This window comes from Idiotropiscis lumnitzeri, chromosome 13 (assembly GCF_059441095.1).
Source record: "Idiotropiscis lumnitzeri isolate Australia: NSW breed Sydney's pygmy pipehorse chromosome 13, RoL_Ilum_1.0, whole genome shotgun sequence".
Classification (NCBI taxonomy): domain Eukaryota; kingdom Metazoa; phylum Chordata; class Actinopteri; order Syngnathiformes; family Syngnathidae; genus Idiotropiscis; species Idiotropiscis lumnitzeri.
In genome coordinates this window covers 14,572,201-14,587,806 of record NC_142403.1, presented here as the reverse complement: position 1 = coordinate 14,587,806, position 15,606 = coordinate 14,572,201, and the positions used below count along the sequence as shown (strand labels likewise).

The window sequence follows — 15,606 nt, the reverse complement described above, 5'->3', positions numbered from 1 at the left end:
GTTCAAGTTTTATGTTTCGGCCCACTGTGTATTTGAGTTTGACACCCCTGGCTTAAAGGGTTATGAAAACACTGCGTTGAATTTTCTCCTTTTTCAAAACTATCTTGGTCCACTCCAAAAAAAAACCACAATAGTCGTTATCCAAATATTCCCTATATCCAAATAAATGCAGCAGGATGACATTATTATCGCTATTGTCATTTTCGAAGAGCAAAAGCAATCATGAATCAGTTGTTTTGGTGTCACTAACTCTTTATTGAGGTCACTTGAAATAGTTTAAAAGTTATTCCTGTCGCTTAAAAAGTATGACAAAGAAAACAAAATGCAACTTCTGAAGTTGATCATCAAAATATCCATCATCTGGATGCAGGTTGTAGCACTTTGACAACATTGAGACCGTAAACATTTTTGAGATAAATAATCAGGATTACGGTTGCAAAGGAGGTGGAAAATTCACAGTAAATTTCCGTGAAGTCTCCGGAAATTTTCCATGGGAAGTGAAGCCGGGTCATTTGGCAAAGACACCAAAATGGAAGCGTTCCAATTTGTGGGAAATTGATTGGAAATCATATTCAGCATTTTGTTTTGCCGAAAGCAGACATCCATGCACAATTGATAACTCGCCTTGCCCACATGCCATGACGCCGCAGTACAATTGTTTCTCCATTTTTTTCAGTGCATACAGCATCTCCCCGGGGTATTTGTGTTCTACTTACAAGGGTTATTCCTCACATAACATACAATTTTATTGGTCTGTCAAAATCCTCGAAAAACCGCAAGCAGTCAGCAGGTGACGAGCCAATCTTCAATTGAATCCCATGGAAAGTTTCTAACTTTGCAAATGTTACAACCCTAATCAGTACCACAAGAAAATAAAAAACAAAAGTCATTGAAAGGACAGGGGAGGAGGAAAAAAGTCCCGCCCATGTGAGTGTTTTGTCAGTTTGGTGCTGCTGCAGCTGTCCAGATTCCTCCGGGGCTAAGAGGGGTTGGAATGAGGAGGAGGAGGAGGAGGGGGGGGACAAGACTTCCTCACGCAGGCCTCTCAAAGCACACACAGTCTCCTTGAACTTTCCAGTTAGCGTGGTTAGCAGATCCACTTAGATCAGTCACGCCAAGGTGAGGCTCCGACCTGATGATGCCACCCTGGATCCACCCAACTTTTTTACGAGGATTTAGATTCAGGGTGTCTTGGGGGGGGGGGATTAGTGTGACTAAAAATGGGCAGTGACGTGTCAAGCAGCCACTGAGCTGCTGCTCAACAGGTAAAAGTGGTAAAAGGCTCCCCAGTCTTTGAAGCATTCCAGCCTTGGTGTCCCACTTTTTTTGTTTCTTCCTACTCCAGGTCAGAGACTCGGTGTGCATGGCTGGAAGAAAAAAACAGCCGGAGGGACGCCTAGCCGCTCCCAGTCGGCCACGTCCATGCCGTTTGACTGTTTTGCCCTCATCTTCGACTTGCAGGCCCCTGGAAGAAGAGCAATAAAGCAGTGAGGATTAAAAGAAAAAAAAAGGAAATCACAGGACGATGCATGAGTGCGAACATTGAGCTACGGGGCAATATGATCTTAAAATAAAATCTCGGATAATGAATTTTAATTGGTTTTCCCCCATCACAAAAAAAGAATTCCCCTCCTCTCTGATTTTCAAGCAGTTTTTTTCAAGCATTAATCCGTTCCACACATTTTTTTTTCTTTACACGCAATGTGAAAATAATTGTTTCATCAAGATAGAAGCTGGCTCTTTAAACACAATGCTTAATACATTGTAATATGTGTCACAATTTCATATCAAGGCAAACAAACAACTATATTTAGTGAGCACGAGCTGAGGGAGGAACAAGAGAATAATGGCCACAACAACAGCAATACATTTATTATCTATATCAGGGGTGGGCAAACTACGGCCCGGGGGCCACATGCGGCGGCCTGTTAAACGTTTTAATCCGGCCCACTAAACTTGAAAAAAATTAAATGAACAAAGATTGTTAATGTTTTATTTTCTAAATACTTTGGTGTGTCAAAAACAGATATTTTGTTGTAATGCTTTTGATCATTTTAATTTCAAATTAAATGTATTCTTTTTCTCCGATGAGGTGAGGTTACCAAAATACTCCATCCATCTGCTCCTGGTCCGGCCCCTCTGTCAAATTTTAGAAGCCATTGTGACCCACGAATCAAAAAATTGTCACATTTATTAAAAATGTCTGTACACCTGCCAAAAAATGGATAAGAATATGCCCTCTTTTGCCCAAGACCAGTTTAACTAATCTAATCAGTTTAATCAGATTTTCATGAAACTACTGCGCCTGAGAAAAAACAACCAAGCGGAGACAGGTTGACGAGGGGTCATTCATTTGCCGTGCACTCGTAGCCACGTGCACAGTGGACGCCTTTAGTTTCAGGACTAAAATATCCACCTCCAGAAAATTAATTAAAAAAAAATCCACTTCCTTCCTTTCCCAATAACGATGCATAAGACAACAGAAGCCCGCCCTTCTCCAACTTCTATCTTCTCCTGAATAATAAAAGCATGCATGCAGGCCTGCTTTCTTCAAGGCTCTGCCTGTCCAAAGCATCCAATGACATGCTGCGAACCCAGAGAGGCGTATAGCCTGTCACGGCCAGCCGCGGACAATGAAGTCCCTTCTCCAGGGTGCGAGCGCGAGGGCCTGGGCGACACCCTTGGCCGGCTGCGGCGCCGACCCCCGGCCGTCCACGCCAGCCACGCAACAATGAAGGCCTTATTGGAGGAGGGCAGAGCAAAATAGCCACCAGAGAAAAGCACTTGGGTGGATTTGATTCCTGTTCACTCATTTTAACTTGCCTCTGTAAGTTATGAAGAACTCATGAAATATGACGGAACCGCCATTTAAGAAACCAGGAACTGATGAATCTTGGATTCAATGGAGAGAATATATTGTCCAAGCTGCTCAAAACGCACTTTCTAAAGTAGCTGTTTAAAGGGGAAGTCAAGTCAAAGATTTTCTTAAAACCAGCCTGAACAACCTATTTTGATTAATATTGCATTTGAGAAATATGAAACAAGCCGAAAAATCCACTCATTGTTTTATCCATCTGAGGAGCCGGCGGCCATTTTGCCTTGAATAGCCACTTCCTGTCGACTGAAAATGACAGCACAGTGCAAAGGTTCGGGTAACGACCGGCAAGGCTGATCAGTTTTTTGGGTTTGGTCATGTGACATTCGCAAGCTGAGCCCTTCGGCACTCGTGATGTAATTTTCACTCGCTAGCACGTCAGTGCAACACAAAATGGCCGCCCCTCGACAAGGTAAAATAACAGCTGGATTTTTCTGCTTAGATTTGGGCCGTGTAAGACTCATTGTAAGCGCAACTAGAACATGTCTGCCATCTAGTGGTGATTGGTGATATTACAACTCACAACGCCAGTCGGCCTCTGCATATTTGCAGTTTGGCACCCCCCACGGATTCGCATGTTCACAGATTTGTATTAATTTTTTTTTAACCCCATTTCTCCCCGTTTTTTGTGGAAAATGTATACAAAATTATCAACAGCAAACTATGTTCTATGCAGACCCACTCGTCGAAACATGGCAATCTGATTAATATTACGATAGCAGAATATAAGCTAAGCAACAAGGTCCAGCTGTTAATAGCCACCTCAAGGGGCGGCCATTTTGTCACTTGCTGTCGACTAAAAATGACATCACAGTTGCCCAGGGCTCAGATAATGACCAATCATGGCTCAGCTTCAGAAAACATGTGAGCCTTAATTGGTCGTTAAATGAGTCTTGAGCAACTGTGATGTCATTTTCAGTCAACAGAAGTGACAAAATGGCCGCCTGCTGAGATGGCTAAAAACGGGTGGATTTTGCTGCTTAACTCAAATTCCGCAAATGCAATATTAATCAGAATGTCATGTTTGGACTAGACAAGGAGCATAGGACATTTCATTGCAAATAAATGTATTGAGTTGACTTCCCCTTTAATGAAGAATTTGTCTGGATAGATGGACGGATAATGAATACAGAGCAGCCGTCTCACCCGTACGCCCTCCTCATGTAGTTTTGTCCGCGCCGTGCTTCGGGTATCCGAGCTGCCTCATGACCTCGCTGCAGTAGGCCTCCACCTGGTTGATCTGCTCCACGCTCAGCCTCTCCCGCCAGGCAAAGATGGCCTCCTTGGCGTCCCGCGACGAGATGAGGAAAGGCCGATCTGACGAGTAACCGCGGCCGTGCGTCATGTTGAGGGCGAAGCTTTCCAACGCCGGCGACGTGGAAAGGTTAGAGAAGCGGTAGAGCTTCTGCAGCTCCTCGGCCGGGTGCAGCACCAGATCCTCGTAGCGCACCCGGTGGTAGCTGCGGCGCACCCAAGGCGGCGCGTTGGTCACCAGCATCATGTCACCCAGCCAGTTGTCACAGATGAGCTCCATGGCGCTGGAAACGTAGCTCTCGGCGCGGTTCATGCGGGTGTTGGGCACCAGTAGACGCTTGTACTTGTCGTTGTGCTTTTTGCTGCGCAGCACCTGGAGGAACAACACACATTTTCAACACGTCAACAAGGGGTGGAAACATGTAGGACCAATTACTAATATTACAGCAGCTTCTGAAGATTTTTTTTCTTTTTTGCACCTGTTGAAAATTACTTAACTTCTTTTTCTACTTGTATGAAAGTTAAGCATATCCAAAAACTTACATTTCATTCTGAGCTGTGGTTAACTCATGTAAAAAGATTTGTCTGTGAGATTGGTTGTTTTGCCTCAGGCGTGGTGGTTTCTTAAAAAAAATCATATTCGAGGCACAAGATGAGACCAAAGATAGATTTTTTTTTAATCACAGCTCGTATTTGTGATGTGCTCTCAAGTCATAATGACTGACTTGATTGAAAACTCGACTTGTCAGCGTGTTTATTTTTCTTGCATCCGACTTTGAATAGCTAACTTATTTTCTCCATTTGGGTGAAAGTTCACCACGTCAAAAAGAAAATCTTACATTTGAGCGTTTGTCTCTGAGCTGGACTAAACTTATTTTTACGCTTACATGACATGTTGAAAAATGTTCCTGTCTGTGTTTCTCCTCGTCTAATCTAAAATGAAATTTAAGGTCACAAGAGTTTGCCACAGATGTCAATTTTTGTTTTCATTGTTTTGGCTGGCACATTGCTCACAATATAAAACGCCCCCCCCCCCCCCAAAAAAAGAAAAAAAAACAACAAGAAAGCACACCTGGATGCTCTCCTTCACCAGGGCCTGCTTGGACTTGAGGCGAGAGTTGTGCACGGCTCGCGGGTCGCGGAAAAGCTGCACGATGTGCAAGTTGATGGCCGGGTCCTTCATGAGGGGCACAAGGGTGTTGAGGTCCAGAACGCGCACGCCCTTGATGACCACCACCGGGTACTTCTTGCACTCCCGCTCCAGCTCGCGGATGTCCCGCTTGGGGCACTTGGCGCAGCGGTCCTCCTGCACCAGGCCGACGTGGTGGCGCTGGTGGGCATCGCACAGCGGCTCGGAGCACACCACCTTGTTCATCTTCCAGCCGAAGATGAAGGCGGTGGTGAGGTTCTGTGAGCCGGCGTACAGCTTGAGCACGGAGAAGTCGCAGCGGAACAGCGCGCTCAGCATGTCACGCACGGCGCCCTGCAGGCTGCTTGCGTCGCCCGGGTACAGGGCCTGCCAGATGTGCCACATTGGCTCGTATAGGTAGAACACGTCGGGGTGCTGGTTGAACAGCTCGCCCAGGAACGACGAGCCGGTCCTCCAAGTGGCGTGCAGGTAGATGTGCGTGCGAAGCCCGCCGGGCCCGGGCGGCTCCGTGCCGTTGGCGCCGTCCACTTTGTAGCCGTGCTCCCACAGCAGCGCCACGGCATTCTTCAGGTCCGAGCACCGCGACTGCTGCTGTTGCAGGAGCCCGTGCTTGGCGCGCTGCACCGAGCGCTCCCCGAAGTCGAACACATAGGGGATGAGCAGGAGCAAACCCGTGTAGGCGAGGATCAAAATCAAATATTTCTTCTGGAGCCTCCTCTTCATCGCGCTGGCTTGCACGCGCCGCGCTTTGGAGCTCCGCTCAAGTTGTGGGTGCGCGAGCGAGGCGACTTGTGTGACACGCTCATATTCGGGGGGATGTGGCGAGAGGCGGGTCTAGATAGTTGCTTAAAGGAAGGCGGGGTCTATTTAGTGCTAAAAGTTGCGATATGACGTCTACTATGATTGTTGCTGAAAGATGCTAAATGAAGGCAGGGTCCATTTGATGCAAAGACATTTTGAAAATAGGTATCAATAAAAAAAAATATTCTAATTAAATATAAAATTAAACGCAGGCGGGTTTAGTTGGCGATAATAGCTGCTAAATGGCTTTGCCTTTGCGTGAACTACATGCAAATACACATTTATAATAATCAGATTGAATTGAAGTCATAGCTTTTTTTCTTTGTTTAATGAGATGCATTTACTTTTCACTTGAAGTTCAGTCCATTGATTTGCGTTACGAGCAGATCCATAGAGAACACAAGACCGAGCCTGGGTATGGAGACAGTATAGTAGCGACGTGCAGAGTGGCCGCCATCTTGAACCGGGAGTTCCGCCCCGCCACTCCGAGCTGGAGCACGCTTCAAAAAATGAAATTGTGAGCGTGTTGAAAATGTTGCCTCACTCAGATTTTTTATCTTTTTTAATGTTAATGAAATAGTAATATCGAATATAATCCTATATTCTAATTACATATTTATTAATATTAGCGGCACAGTGGACAACTGGTTAGCACGATGACCTCACAGCGTGGGTTCGATTGCCCATAGGTATGAGTGTGAGCGTGGATGGTTGTACGTCTTCGTGTGCCCTGCGATTGGCTGGCAACCAGTTCAAGGTGTACCCCGCCTACTGCCCGAAGATAACTAGGATAGGCTTCAGCTCAAACAAATAAATCCGTGTCAAAATCACCAAAGTATTCGACGAGTTGGGATTCCCGGTTAAAGATGGCGGGTAGATCTGCACGTCCTTGACTAGTCGAGGTCTGTTTTCCGTTATCCATCTGGGTAGTTCTGCCACATTCAAAATGGTGGATATATTTACGTATCCCAACTCGGGCCATGCCGCTCAAGGCGAGCGAAAAACACGTTCAACTCATTTTAAACGACACAAAACAAATACGAATGTGGGATTTGGTCGTAAAAAGGTCGGTTCATCATTAAAAGAGAAATGGGAAGCATTCTCGGAATAAATCGGGCAATGCGATACACTTCAGGTTGTGTCGTCACCGCGTGATGCATTGTTGGAAATCGTGATAAAAACACACTGGCGCTGATTTTTTTGTTTTTATTTTTCAGGTTTGACTTCGTCACTTCATATTTTTTATTAACCCATTCGAATCAACAATACACTTTATTTTGTAAAAATAAAGCAGACAATAGCGTTTTTGTGTGTTTTATGGCGCATGCGCACACCACCTCTGGACGCTGATAGCGCGCTGTGAAGATGTTGCTAAGTTAACCAGAGCTCCACCGGCTATAGTCACAAATAGCGTCATCCAAAGCATACCACAGCTGGTATTAGTGGCTCATTCGCTGTAGTTTAGTCACCCAGCTCGCTATATGTGACGCTAAGCTATGGCTCACTGGAGCACATTCGAGAGGGAGACGGAGAGGGAGACGAAGACACTGATCAGATGTGTGAGCGGACTGGAAGATGAGGAGGAGCACAACTTCCAGCTGGCGCTCAAATTCGCTTGGTCCAATTTCAAGTAAGGAATGGATTGGTTAACCGCCTGACCAAATAATAGAAACTGATTCGTCACGTTTGGTTATACATATGTCCTTTATTTGGGGGGGATGCCTCAAGGATGAATTCTGGACACCCTCTTGTTTACCATAGTCTGTCAATTTTCGCAGTAATCGTCAATATGATTGTGACACAAGCACAGCAAGCAGCGTTGGCTCAAATGTCCAATCTTGATTTCCAAGTCCTCTTAATTTTAATCTGTTTGATTGTTGCAAGTTGATTCTTACAGTTGTCTTTTCTGGTTTTATTTTCGATATTGACTGTTTGTAATGTGAAGCAATTTGTAACCATGTTTTGAAAGATGCTTTATAAACACTGCAATTATTAGATACAAAGTTATTTGTGATGCTAAGTTGACTACCCCTGTGTGTTTTTTCCCTTTCAGGTTCCATCGTTTCCTGGATGTTGACAGCCACAAAGTGCAGCGCAGCATCACAGGGTAAGTGTCTGTTTTGGTTTGAAAGTTACGTTTGACTATTGATGCGGATATAAAAACAAATTGTATTTACGGTCCTTTGTTTGTCATCTCATCGGTTTGCCCAAATTGTATGTGTTTCTATGGGGAGCGTCATACCTATTTCACAATTTCACATGTGATGTGTTTTGAGGCAAAAATGAATGGGAATGCATTGTTGTTTTTCGACGCAGAATCTATGAAAAGCTCATGATTCACTCAGAAGTGAGGAAGGCTGAAAGCTGGATGAGACTGACTGATGAGTTCCTCAACTCCCCCCTAGCTAACACCAATGGAGCAAAGGTACATTCCCTTTGCCGCAAGATTCAAGAATTCGTCTGATTTTTAAGGATTTCTTATGTTTTTACAGACTGACGTACACTACAGCATACTGTCACTGCTCCTCCTCTTATCGGGCTCCCCCTCCAACACGAACTATACAGAGAGACCACGGTTGAAGGAGGCCGGTGAGTTAGATACTGGTTCAGTGCTTCTTTTCAATAAAATAAAATTATATCCCTCCCCACAGAACCAGAAGATAACTTTGACTGGGCCAAATACCTTCTGGAGGGTGTGGACATAGACAATGGGCCATATCCTGATTCTCCTGTGAGTTTTACTCTTCCCGTTACGATTTTGCTTTTTCGTTGGCTTGTAATTTCCTGCGGGCCGATCAGGAGTGGTCCGAGGAGGAGAGCGAGGGCGAGGACAGCCGTCAGCCAATCAGCAGGGAGGACTCCGGCATCCAGTTGGACAAAACCCCCCAGGAAGACAAAGACCACGCCGGCAAGACAGTTTCGGTCCCGTGGACAGGTCTGAAACAATTCAAGTACAGTTGTACCTTGACGTAAGAGCTTAATTTGTTCCGCGACTAAACTTGTAGCTCAATTTATTCAGGGTACCGCGAAGTCCGGGTACCACTGTAGATCAAAAGCCTTCATAGGGATTTGTAATATGTGGGGAGAAAATCGAGATTCTGTCTGTTTTGTGGCAGTTGGTGAACCCGACGCCCGAGCTTGGCTGGAGCAACACGTGGTGACTCCCTATTGGGTGCCGCACGCCCCCCGATTCGCCCACAGTCTCCATTTACACTCCAACTTGTTCAATGTCTGGTGAGGCCCATACCAAGCCACTTATATTATGGCACACTCTGGATGAACAATTAATGAAATTTAAATCAACTTTGCATTGTTGTAAAATGTAACTTTCAAATGGCAACGGTTGCTTTTTGGGGGAAAAAAAAGAGTAATTTTACTCGACCGGATTTTCATACTATAGTAAAAGTCACACTTTTTTTTCATATTTTAAAATATTTATTGCAATTTTTTTTTCAGAATCTAGATAAATCATAAAATACTGAATAAACGTCATTCATTTGTAGTGTGCTTATGACCCGTTTTCCTCCGCAGGGACCAGCATTTGTACAACACCGATCCGCTGTATCTGCCCGAAGAAAAAGCTTTTGTTACCGAGTCCCAAGTCATCCGCGAAACACTGTGGTGAGCAGGATAATCACATTTTTTTATTTCTCTGGACACTCTCATTGTAGGTTGTTTTGCCTCACTATATTCAAATGACCGTGCGTAACAGTTGTTATTCCTAAAATGCAGCTTTAATTCTTACAGCGTGTGATCAATTTTTTGGTTTCCCAGGCTTCTATCTGGGGTTAAGAAACACTTCATATTCCAGAATCACGATGGGAAAGTGTCGGTCAGGAATAACGTGGTGGTCACTCATCTCACCAGTGTAAGTGCAAAAAAAAAAAAAAAAAAAAATCACAATTGAATCCATAATTTATTGGTCCCATTTTTTTTGCTTTATTAATTTGGTCACACAATGAATTAATGTTAACAAACCACTGCACTCTAATGCCTCATCGCAATTTGACGCAGAACTGCCTACGGTCCGTGCTAGAGCATGTGGCGGCGTACGGCCAGGCGGTCTTCCGCCTGCAGAAGTTCATCGACGAGGTGACGGGCCACAGTCCTGAGCTCGGACCGGCCGGCGCTAAAAAAGGCTCAGAGCCTCCGTTCAGGACCTACCAGGCCTTTGTGTGGGCCCTCAACAAGTACTTCACCAGCTTCAAGGAGGAGCTGGTCTCCATCGAGAGCGGGCTCGTCTGCAAAGGCACGTCCCGTCCTCAATGTTGCTGCTCCATAACGTGGTAGTATCACTTTTATAAAATGTACGGGGGTCCTCCTTTAGACGAGACAGTGACGCTGTCCGCCGTGCTGGAACGTCTCAGACCGCACCTCGCACAGATCAAAGTGCTTCACAAGGTCTTTTGCACCGGCATCGCAGAGGTGCCCCCCGAGACCCCCAATGTGGTGCGGGCCTCTCACCTACTCAACACGCTCTACAAGGCCATCATCGAGTACGACAGCGTCGGGGAAGCTTCCGAGCAAACTGTGAGTTTTGTTGTTTTTGTTGTTGTGCATCTCTGGGTTACAAATACATAAAATAGAGATTTTGCTGTGGGGGGTTAATCTAGTTCGCCATTTTTTTTCCATAAGGTGGCTCTACTGTTTTCACTATGGACCGAGACCGTACGACCTTATTTGGAGATAGTGGATGAATGGATCGTCCATGGGCACCTGTTTGATCCTGCCAAAGAGTTCATCATCCAAAGGAACAAGGACGTGGCGGTGAATCACAGGGACTTCTGGCACGCCACTTACACGTTGTACAGCATCTCCGAGATGGTGGAGAGCGAGACGAGCGACGCGGCCAGCGGCAGTTCCGGAGGAGACGGCGGAGGAGGAAGCCGCCAGCTAACAATGGTGTCCTTCCTCAAGCCTGTCCTCAAACAGATCATCATGGCTGGAAAGTCCATGCAGCTCCTTAAGAATCTGGACCGCAAAGAAGACGCTCAGCAGTCCTCAATAGGCAAGTCGATGTTTTTGTTGGATAATATACATTTTATAGATTGACGCGGAATGATAACAGAAGATGAAAAAGTTTGGACTCATGCCCAAAATTGAACAAGACTTCTTTGTTTTATTGTGACTGATAAAAAAAAAAATGTCCTGCAATGCAGATGCTGAGCGCAAGAGTTTGTACACGCTGTTCTTGGAGTCGGTGCAGTCGCGTCTCCGCAGCCAGGACGCGTCTCCCTCTGGCGCCGCGACCGAGCAACAGGCCAACAGGAAGAGCTTGATCCGGATGCAGTCGGTCATTGCGAAGCATCTCCAGATCCAAGATCTCCATGACCCGCTGCTGGCCATCAACTTTGCCAGGTGAGACCCAGTAAAAACCTGCACTCACTTTCCAATTGCTATCCTGTTCTTTTCGGGTTTTACAATCTACACGAGCACCCCCTTTGCTTATGAATTTCATCTTACGGACATTTTAGTCATATGAACACTTTTAAAAATGGTTATTTGGCAACAGAATACGTACAAGAACAAGAACTAGGACGTGAGACTCAAAAAGATAAATAAACTTAAAATTATATTAAAAAAATATATTATATAGAGCATGTGAATGCCAGGTTGCGTTCACGTTTGTGGCTTGACCAATTGTTCTGAAATATTGTTTGACTTCATTTTCAAACATGAACTCTTTGATTAATGTATTGACACTTGTGAAAATGCCATTTAGCCAACAGTAACGGATGAATAAAAGAAAAGGTTGATTCGTTTTTGCAAATAAAGTCGTTGAAGCCCAAAAAAAATATTTTCAGAATTTTGGGAATGATGAGGCACAATATTAAAAAAAGGCTAAATTTATTAAAACCTTTCTAAAAAGTAACAGAAAATGCAGAAAAATAAATGGAACACATCCTCAGAAGCTTGACCCTTCACAAAAAGAGCAATCACTCCCTAGGTCTTTTTTGAACCACTGAGAAAAGGAAAACTTGACGTAAGTAACAACTGTGAATTAATTTAAAAAACATGCGGGTTCAAAATTTTAGGAGGCTTCATGAAGACTGAATTTTTTCAAGTCTAAACGCAGTGTGTTTGTTGTTGCGTCAGGCTGTACTTGGAGCAGAGCGACTTCCACGAGTGCTTCTCCCGTGACGACTTCACCGTGGACCGCTCGTCGCAGTCGGTCACCTGCCAGACGTTTGAGCTCACGCTGCGTTCCTGCCTCTACCCGCACATCCAGCGGCGCTACGTCGAGTGCTGCGGCAACCTCATGAAGACTCTAAAAAAAGACTACAAGTAAGTCGGCCAGCAACTCCGCACATTGGAACCTCGAAGGAGTTTTTTCCCAGGAGGGGTCACACCGTGGCCATGCGAAAGCCAATTTTACATCTTCTATTTCTTCGCACCTTCCTGTTCTTCAGGCTGCTGGAGTACCTTCAGGCCATGAGGAACTACTTCCTCCTCGAAGCAGGTGACACCATGTATGACTTCTACACGGCTATTTTTGACAAGGTGCGTGAGAAGGAGAGCTGGCAGCAGCCATCCTTCCTCAATGGACAACTGCAGGAAGCTGTCAGACAGCGCCGCCCGGAGGACAGTAGCAGGTACTGCGTGCGTGTGCCTTTGCTTGAATGTATTCTGTCATAAATCTACATCTTTCTTCCTTTGTAAGATTGTCAATCCTCCTGGAAACAATTGAGCCGGGCCGGAAGAAGCACCCTGTCAATAATCTCGAAGTGCTGACCCTCAGTTACAAGGTACACTTTTGTTACACATTTTTACAATTTTTTTTAACTCAATGATGCAAGATTAATTCTAAAAAACAAAATTCAGGCATATGTGAGAGGTGACTTTCTTATATTTGGTGTTGTTCCAAATTAGGATAGCTTGCTCCCTGTCAAAAGATCACAACACAAATTATTTTAATCTTTTTGTTTTTCCTCTTCCCCAGGTTCCGTGGCCTGTGGACATCGTTATCAGCTCCGAGTGCCAAAAAATTTACAATCAAGTGTTTCTGCTGCTGCTTCAGATCAAATGGGCCAAGTACAGCTTAGACACCCTTCGATTCAGCGGTAGGCGTCGTCATTCCCCATCATGCTCAACTGGTGCATAATCACGGGACGTAATACATTGTATTTAACTATCAGAGTTTGCAGATTTCACAAAGAAACTGGAGGGGGTGCCGGCCGACGATGCCAAGCAGAAAGAGCGACCGGTCAAGCAGCAGATTCACCGCATGCGTCTGCTGCGCGTCAAACTTATGCACTTTGTCAACAGCCTTCACAACTACATCATGACAAGGGTGAGACCAGCCAACCGCTCAATCATGCGCCCTCGTTTAACACGCCCACTTTGGCTTACAAATGCCCCAACTTACCAGTTTTGCCAGTCACGAGACGCCACTTGGTCAATTTTTCATTTTATTTACAGTTATGGGTTAGCTTTAGATCAGGGGTGGGCAAACCTTTTGAATGGCGGGCCACAATGGGTTCTAAAATTTGACAGAGGGGCCGCATTACAACAAAATATCTGTCTTTGACACACCACAGTATTAAAAAAAAATAAAATAAAAAATCAAACATTAAAAAATTAAACATTAACAAGGTTTATTCATTTAATTTTTTTTAAGTTTGGCAGGCCGGATTAAAACGTTTAACGGGCCGCATGTGGCCCCCGGGCCGTAGTTTGACCACACCTGCTTTAGATTTTTATTTTCTCTCATTCAGATTCTTCACAGCACCGGACTGGAGTTCCAGCACCAAGTGCAGGAAGCAAAGGACCTGGACCAGCTGATCAAGGTCCATTACAGATACTTGGCGACCATCCATGACCGTTGCTTATTGCGGGAGAAGGTAATCAATGGAGGTTTTAATGTTCATATTTTTTTGGTACAGTGCAGATATTATTAAGGTATCTAAAGTGTTACTGCCACCGTCAACAAATACATTGCATGTAAGCTTGTGACTTAGCTTGCTTTTTTTTCTTGGGAGTCTGTCAAACTTGTCGATTCGTTTGAAACTGAAATGATCAAATAATTAACTTCATTCATTTTCCCCCCAAAAAATATGTTGGCACTTCTGTCCAAATTAGGAAAACAACTGTTTTCCTTTCCTGAAAAGAGGACAAACTCTTGATGTTGCACATTCCTAAAAAGAAAACTTCCCGAAAGACACACTTAATGCTGTGCATTGCTTAAAAAGAAGACAAATAATTGATGTTGTGCATTTCTAAAAAGCCACATTAATGATGTTGCACTTTTTTAGTCAGCCAAACAATTGTTTTGCTTTTCTAAATAAAAACAAATTGTTAATGTTGCACTTTCTTTTAAAATAAACAATTTAGGCTGTTTTGTGCTATTATGCATTTGATATTTTATTAAGAACGTCTCTTATATGAGAAAGTGCTAGCAGTTTTTTAATGATATATTTCAAACGTCATTAGATGCGTTCCTGTTTACACAAAAGATAAGCACGTCACTGTTTGCAGGTTTGTTCCGTTACTGCAATTTGCGTATCAATTTGAACACTACAGTGACATCAGCCATGTTCTCCTTCCTTCTTTCCTCCTCCCTCAGGTCAGTTTTGTTAAGGAAGCCATCATGAAGGTGCTCAACCTGGTCCTCATCTTCTCGGATCGATGGCAAGCCGGATTTGGAGCCTGGAAGTAAGAGTGTTTGTCGAAAAACGTCAACTCCAAAACCCCTAATATTTCTTTTATTTTTCCGTAGGCTCGAGTCCATTGCCAAAATGGAGTCCGATTTCAAAAATTGTCACATGTTCTTGGTAACCATCCTCAACAAAGCTGTGTGCCGTGGCTCCTTCCCTCATCGTAAGTCCGCTTTGAATGCAATTTGAATGCAATTTTAATGTTTAATGCACATTTGAGGTATTGTGTTTGTTCACAGTGGAGTCGCTCGCCCTCTCGTTGATGGCAGGCTTCGAGCAGTGCTGACAGGAAGGTACCGCAGGCCAACGATGTGAAGCACTACAAGACATATGACTGTACATATTGGAGCAAGACTTGTTTGTAAATGTCTTTTTACCTGCTGTCAAGGTGGCTGTTAATAATGTGGTGTTGTTGTTGTACGAAGCACAATAAATCCTACTTATTTCTGAATCTCTCAATTCAATGGCCTATTTTACTGCTTTACATCAGCCGTGCTTTACATCAGCCGTAATTTACATTTCATGTGGTGGACATTCAAACTGGCGTTAAATGTAAGTTTGAAAACAATTCAAAAGTCTTGAATCTAATTTGTCTTAAGGCATCAGTACCCAAGCTATGTTTTTTGGGACTTGAAGGCCATCTTGCCATCTCCACCGCCACTCATTGTCTGATAACCTGAAAATCTGTCAGTCTGCAGGCTGAATTAGAATTAGAATTAGAAATCCCTTTATTGTCATTGTACAGACAAATATATAAATTAAAAAATAATTAAAAAAAAAATAAAATAAAAAGAAGCAGAGGGACTGAACCATTTTGCTTAAATGGAGAGGATGATGCTATTAGAAAGTTTCCTAAACAAGTACAGTTACTG

The 15,606-nt window shown here is 44.2% G+C and overlaps 2 protein-coding genes across 3 annotated transcripts; one reads left to right on the top strand and one right to left on the bottom strand.

Annotated features, from left to right (window-relative positions):
• Positions 1-237: 237 nt before the first annotated feature.
• Positions 238-6,095, bottom strand: chst7 (carbohydrate (N-acetylglucosamine 6-O) sulfotransferase 7). Its single transcript, XM_088314039.1, has 3 exons — positions 5,202-6,095; positions 4,022-4,502; positions 238-1,465 (listed from the first exon to the last, which is right to left on the bottom strand). The coding sequence occupies exons 1-2, from the start codon at positions 6,000-6,002 to the stop codon at positions 4,035-4,037; spliced, it is 1,269 nt and encodes a 422-aa protein (XP_088170165.1). The 5' UTR covers positions 6,003-6,095; the 3' UTR covers positions 238-1,465; positions 4,022-4,034.
• A 1,084-nt stretch (positions 6,096-7,179) lies between these two features.
• On the top strand, positions 7,180-15,193 carry tubgcp5 (tubulin gamma complex component 5). 2 transcript variants are annotated; one of them, XM_088314175.1, is made up of 22 exons: positions 7,180-7,710; positions 8,134-8,187; positions 8,397-8,505; positions 8,573-8,669; positions 8,732-8,811; positions 8,880-9,015; positions 9,197-9,314; positions 9,612-9,701; positions 9,855-9,948; positions 10,095-10,329; positions 10,408-10,610; positions 10,716-11,088; positions 11,240-11,438; positions 12,177-12,365; positions 12,491-12,673; positions 12,742-12,826; positions 13,021-13,141; positions 13,226-13,371; positions 13,796-13,921; positions 14,644-14,732; positions 14,797-14,897; positions 14,974-15,193. In XM_088314175.1, the coding sequence occupies exons 1-22, from the start codon at positions 7,577-7,579 to the stop codon at positions 15,018-15,020; spliced, it is 3,009 nt and encodes a 1,002-aa protein (XP_088170301.1). In that variant the 5' UTR covers positions 7,180-7,576; the 3' UTR covers positions 15,021-15,193. The 2 variants fall into 2 exon arrangements, with proteins under 2 accessions (XP_088170301.1, XP_088170300.1); XM_088314174.1 differs by having other exon boundaries at positions 13,217-13,371.
• The last annotated feature ends 413 nt before the right edge of the window (positions 15,194-15,606 follow it).

Bases quoted from the DNA above. Each gene is read 5' to 3' on its own strand.
- chst7 (XM_088314039.1), bottom strand. From the start codon at position 6,002: ATGAAGAGGAGGCTCCAGAAGAAATATTTGATTTTGATCCTCGCCTAC. The intron at 4,503-5,201 runs GTGTGCTTTCTT...TTGTTCCTCCAG, and splicing joins TGGTGAAGGAGAGCATCCAG to GTGCTGCGCAGCAAAAAGCA.
- tubgcp5 (XM_088314174.1), top strand. From the start codon at position 7,577: ATGGCTCACTGGAGCACATTCGAGAGGGAGACGGAGAGGGAGACGAAG. The intron at 9,702-9,854 runs GTGAGCAGGATA...TTGGTTTCCCAG, and splicing joins GTCATCCGCGAAACACTGTG to GCTTCTATCTGGGGTTAAGA. The intron at 9,949-10,094 runs GTAAGTGCAAAA...AATTTGACGCAG, and splicing joins TGGTCACTCATCTCACCAGT to AACTGCCTACGGTCCGTGCT.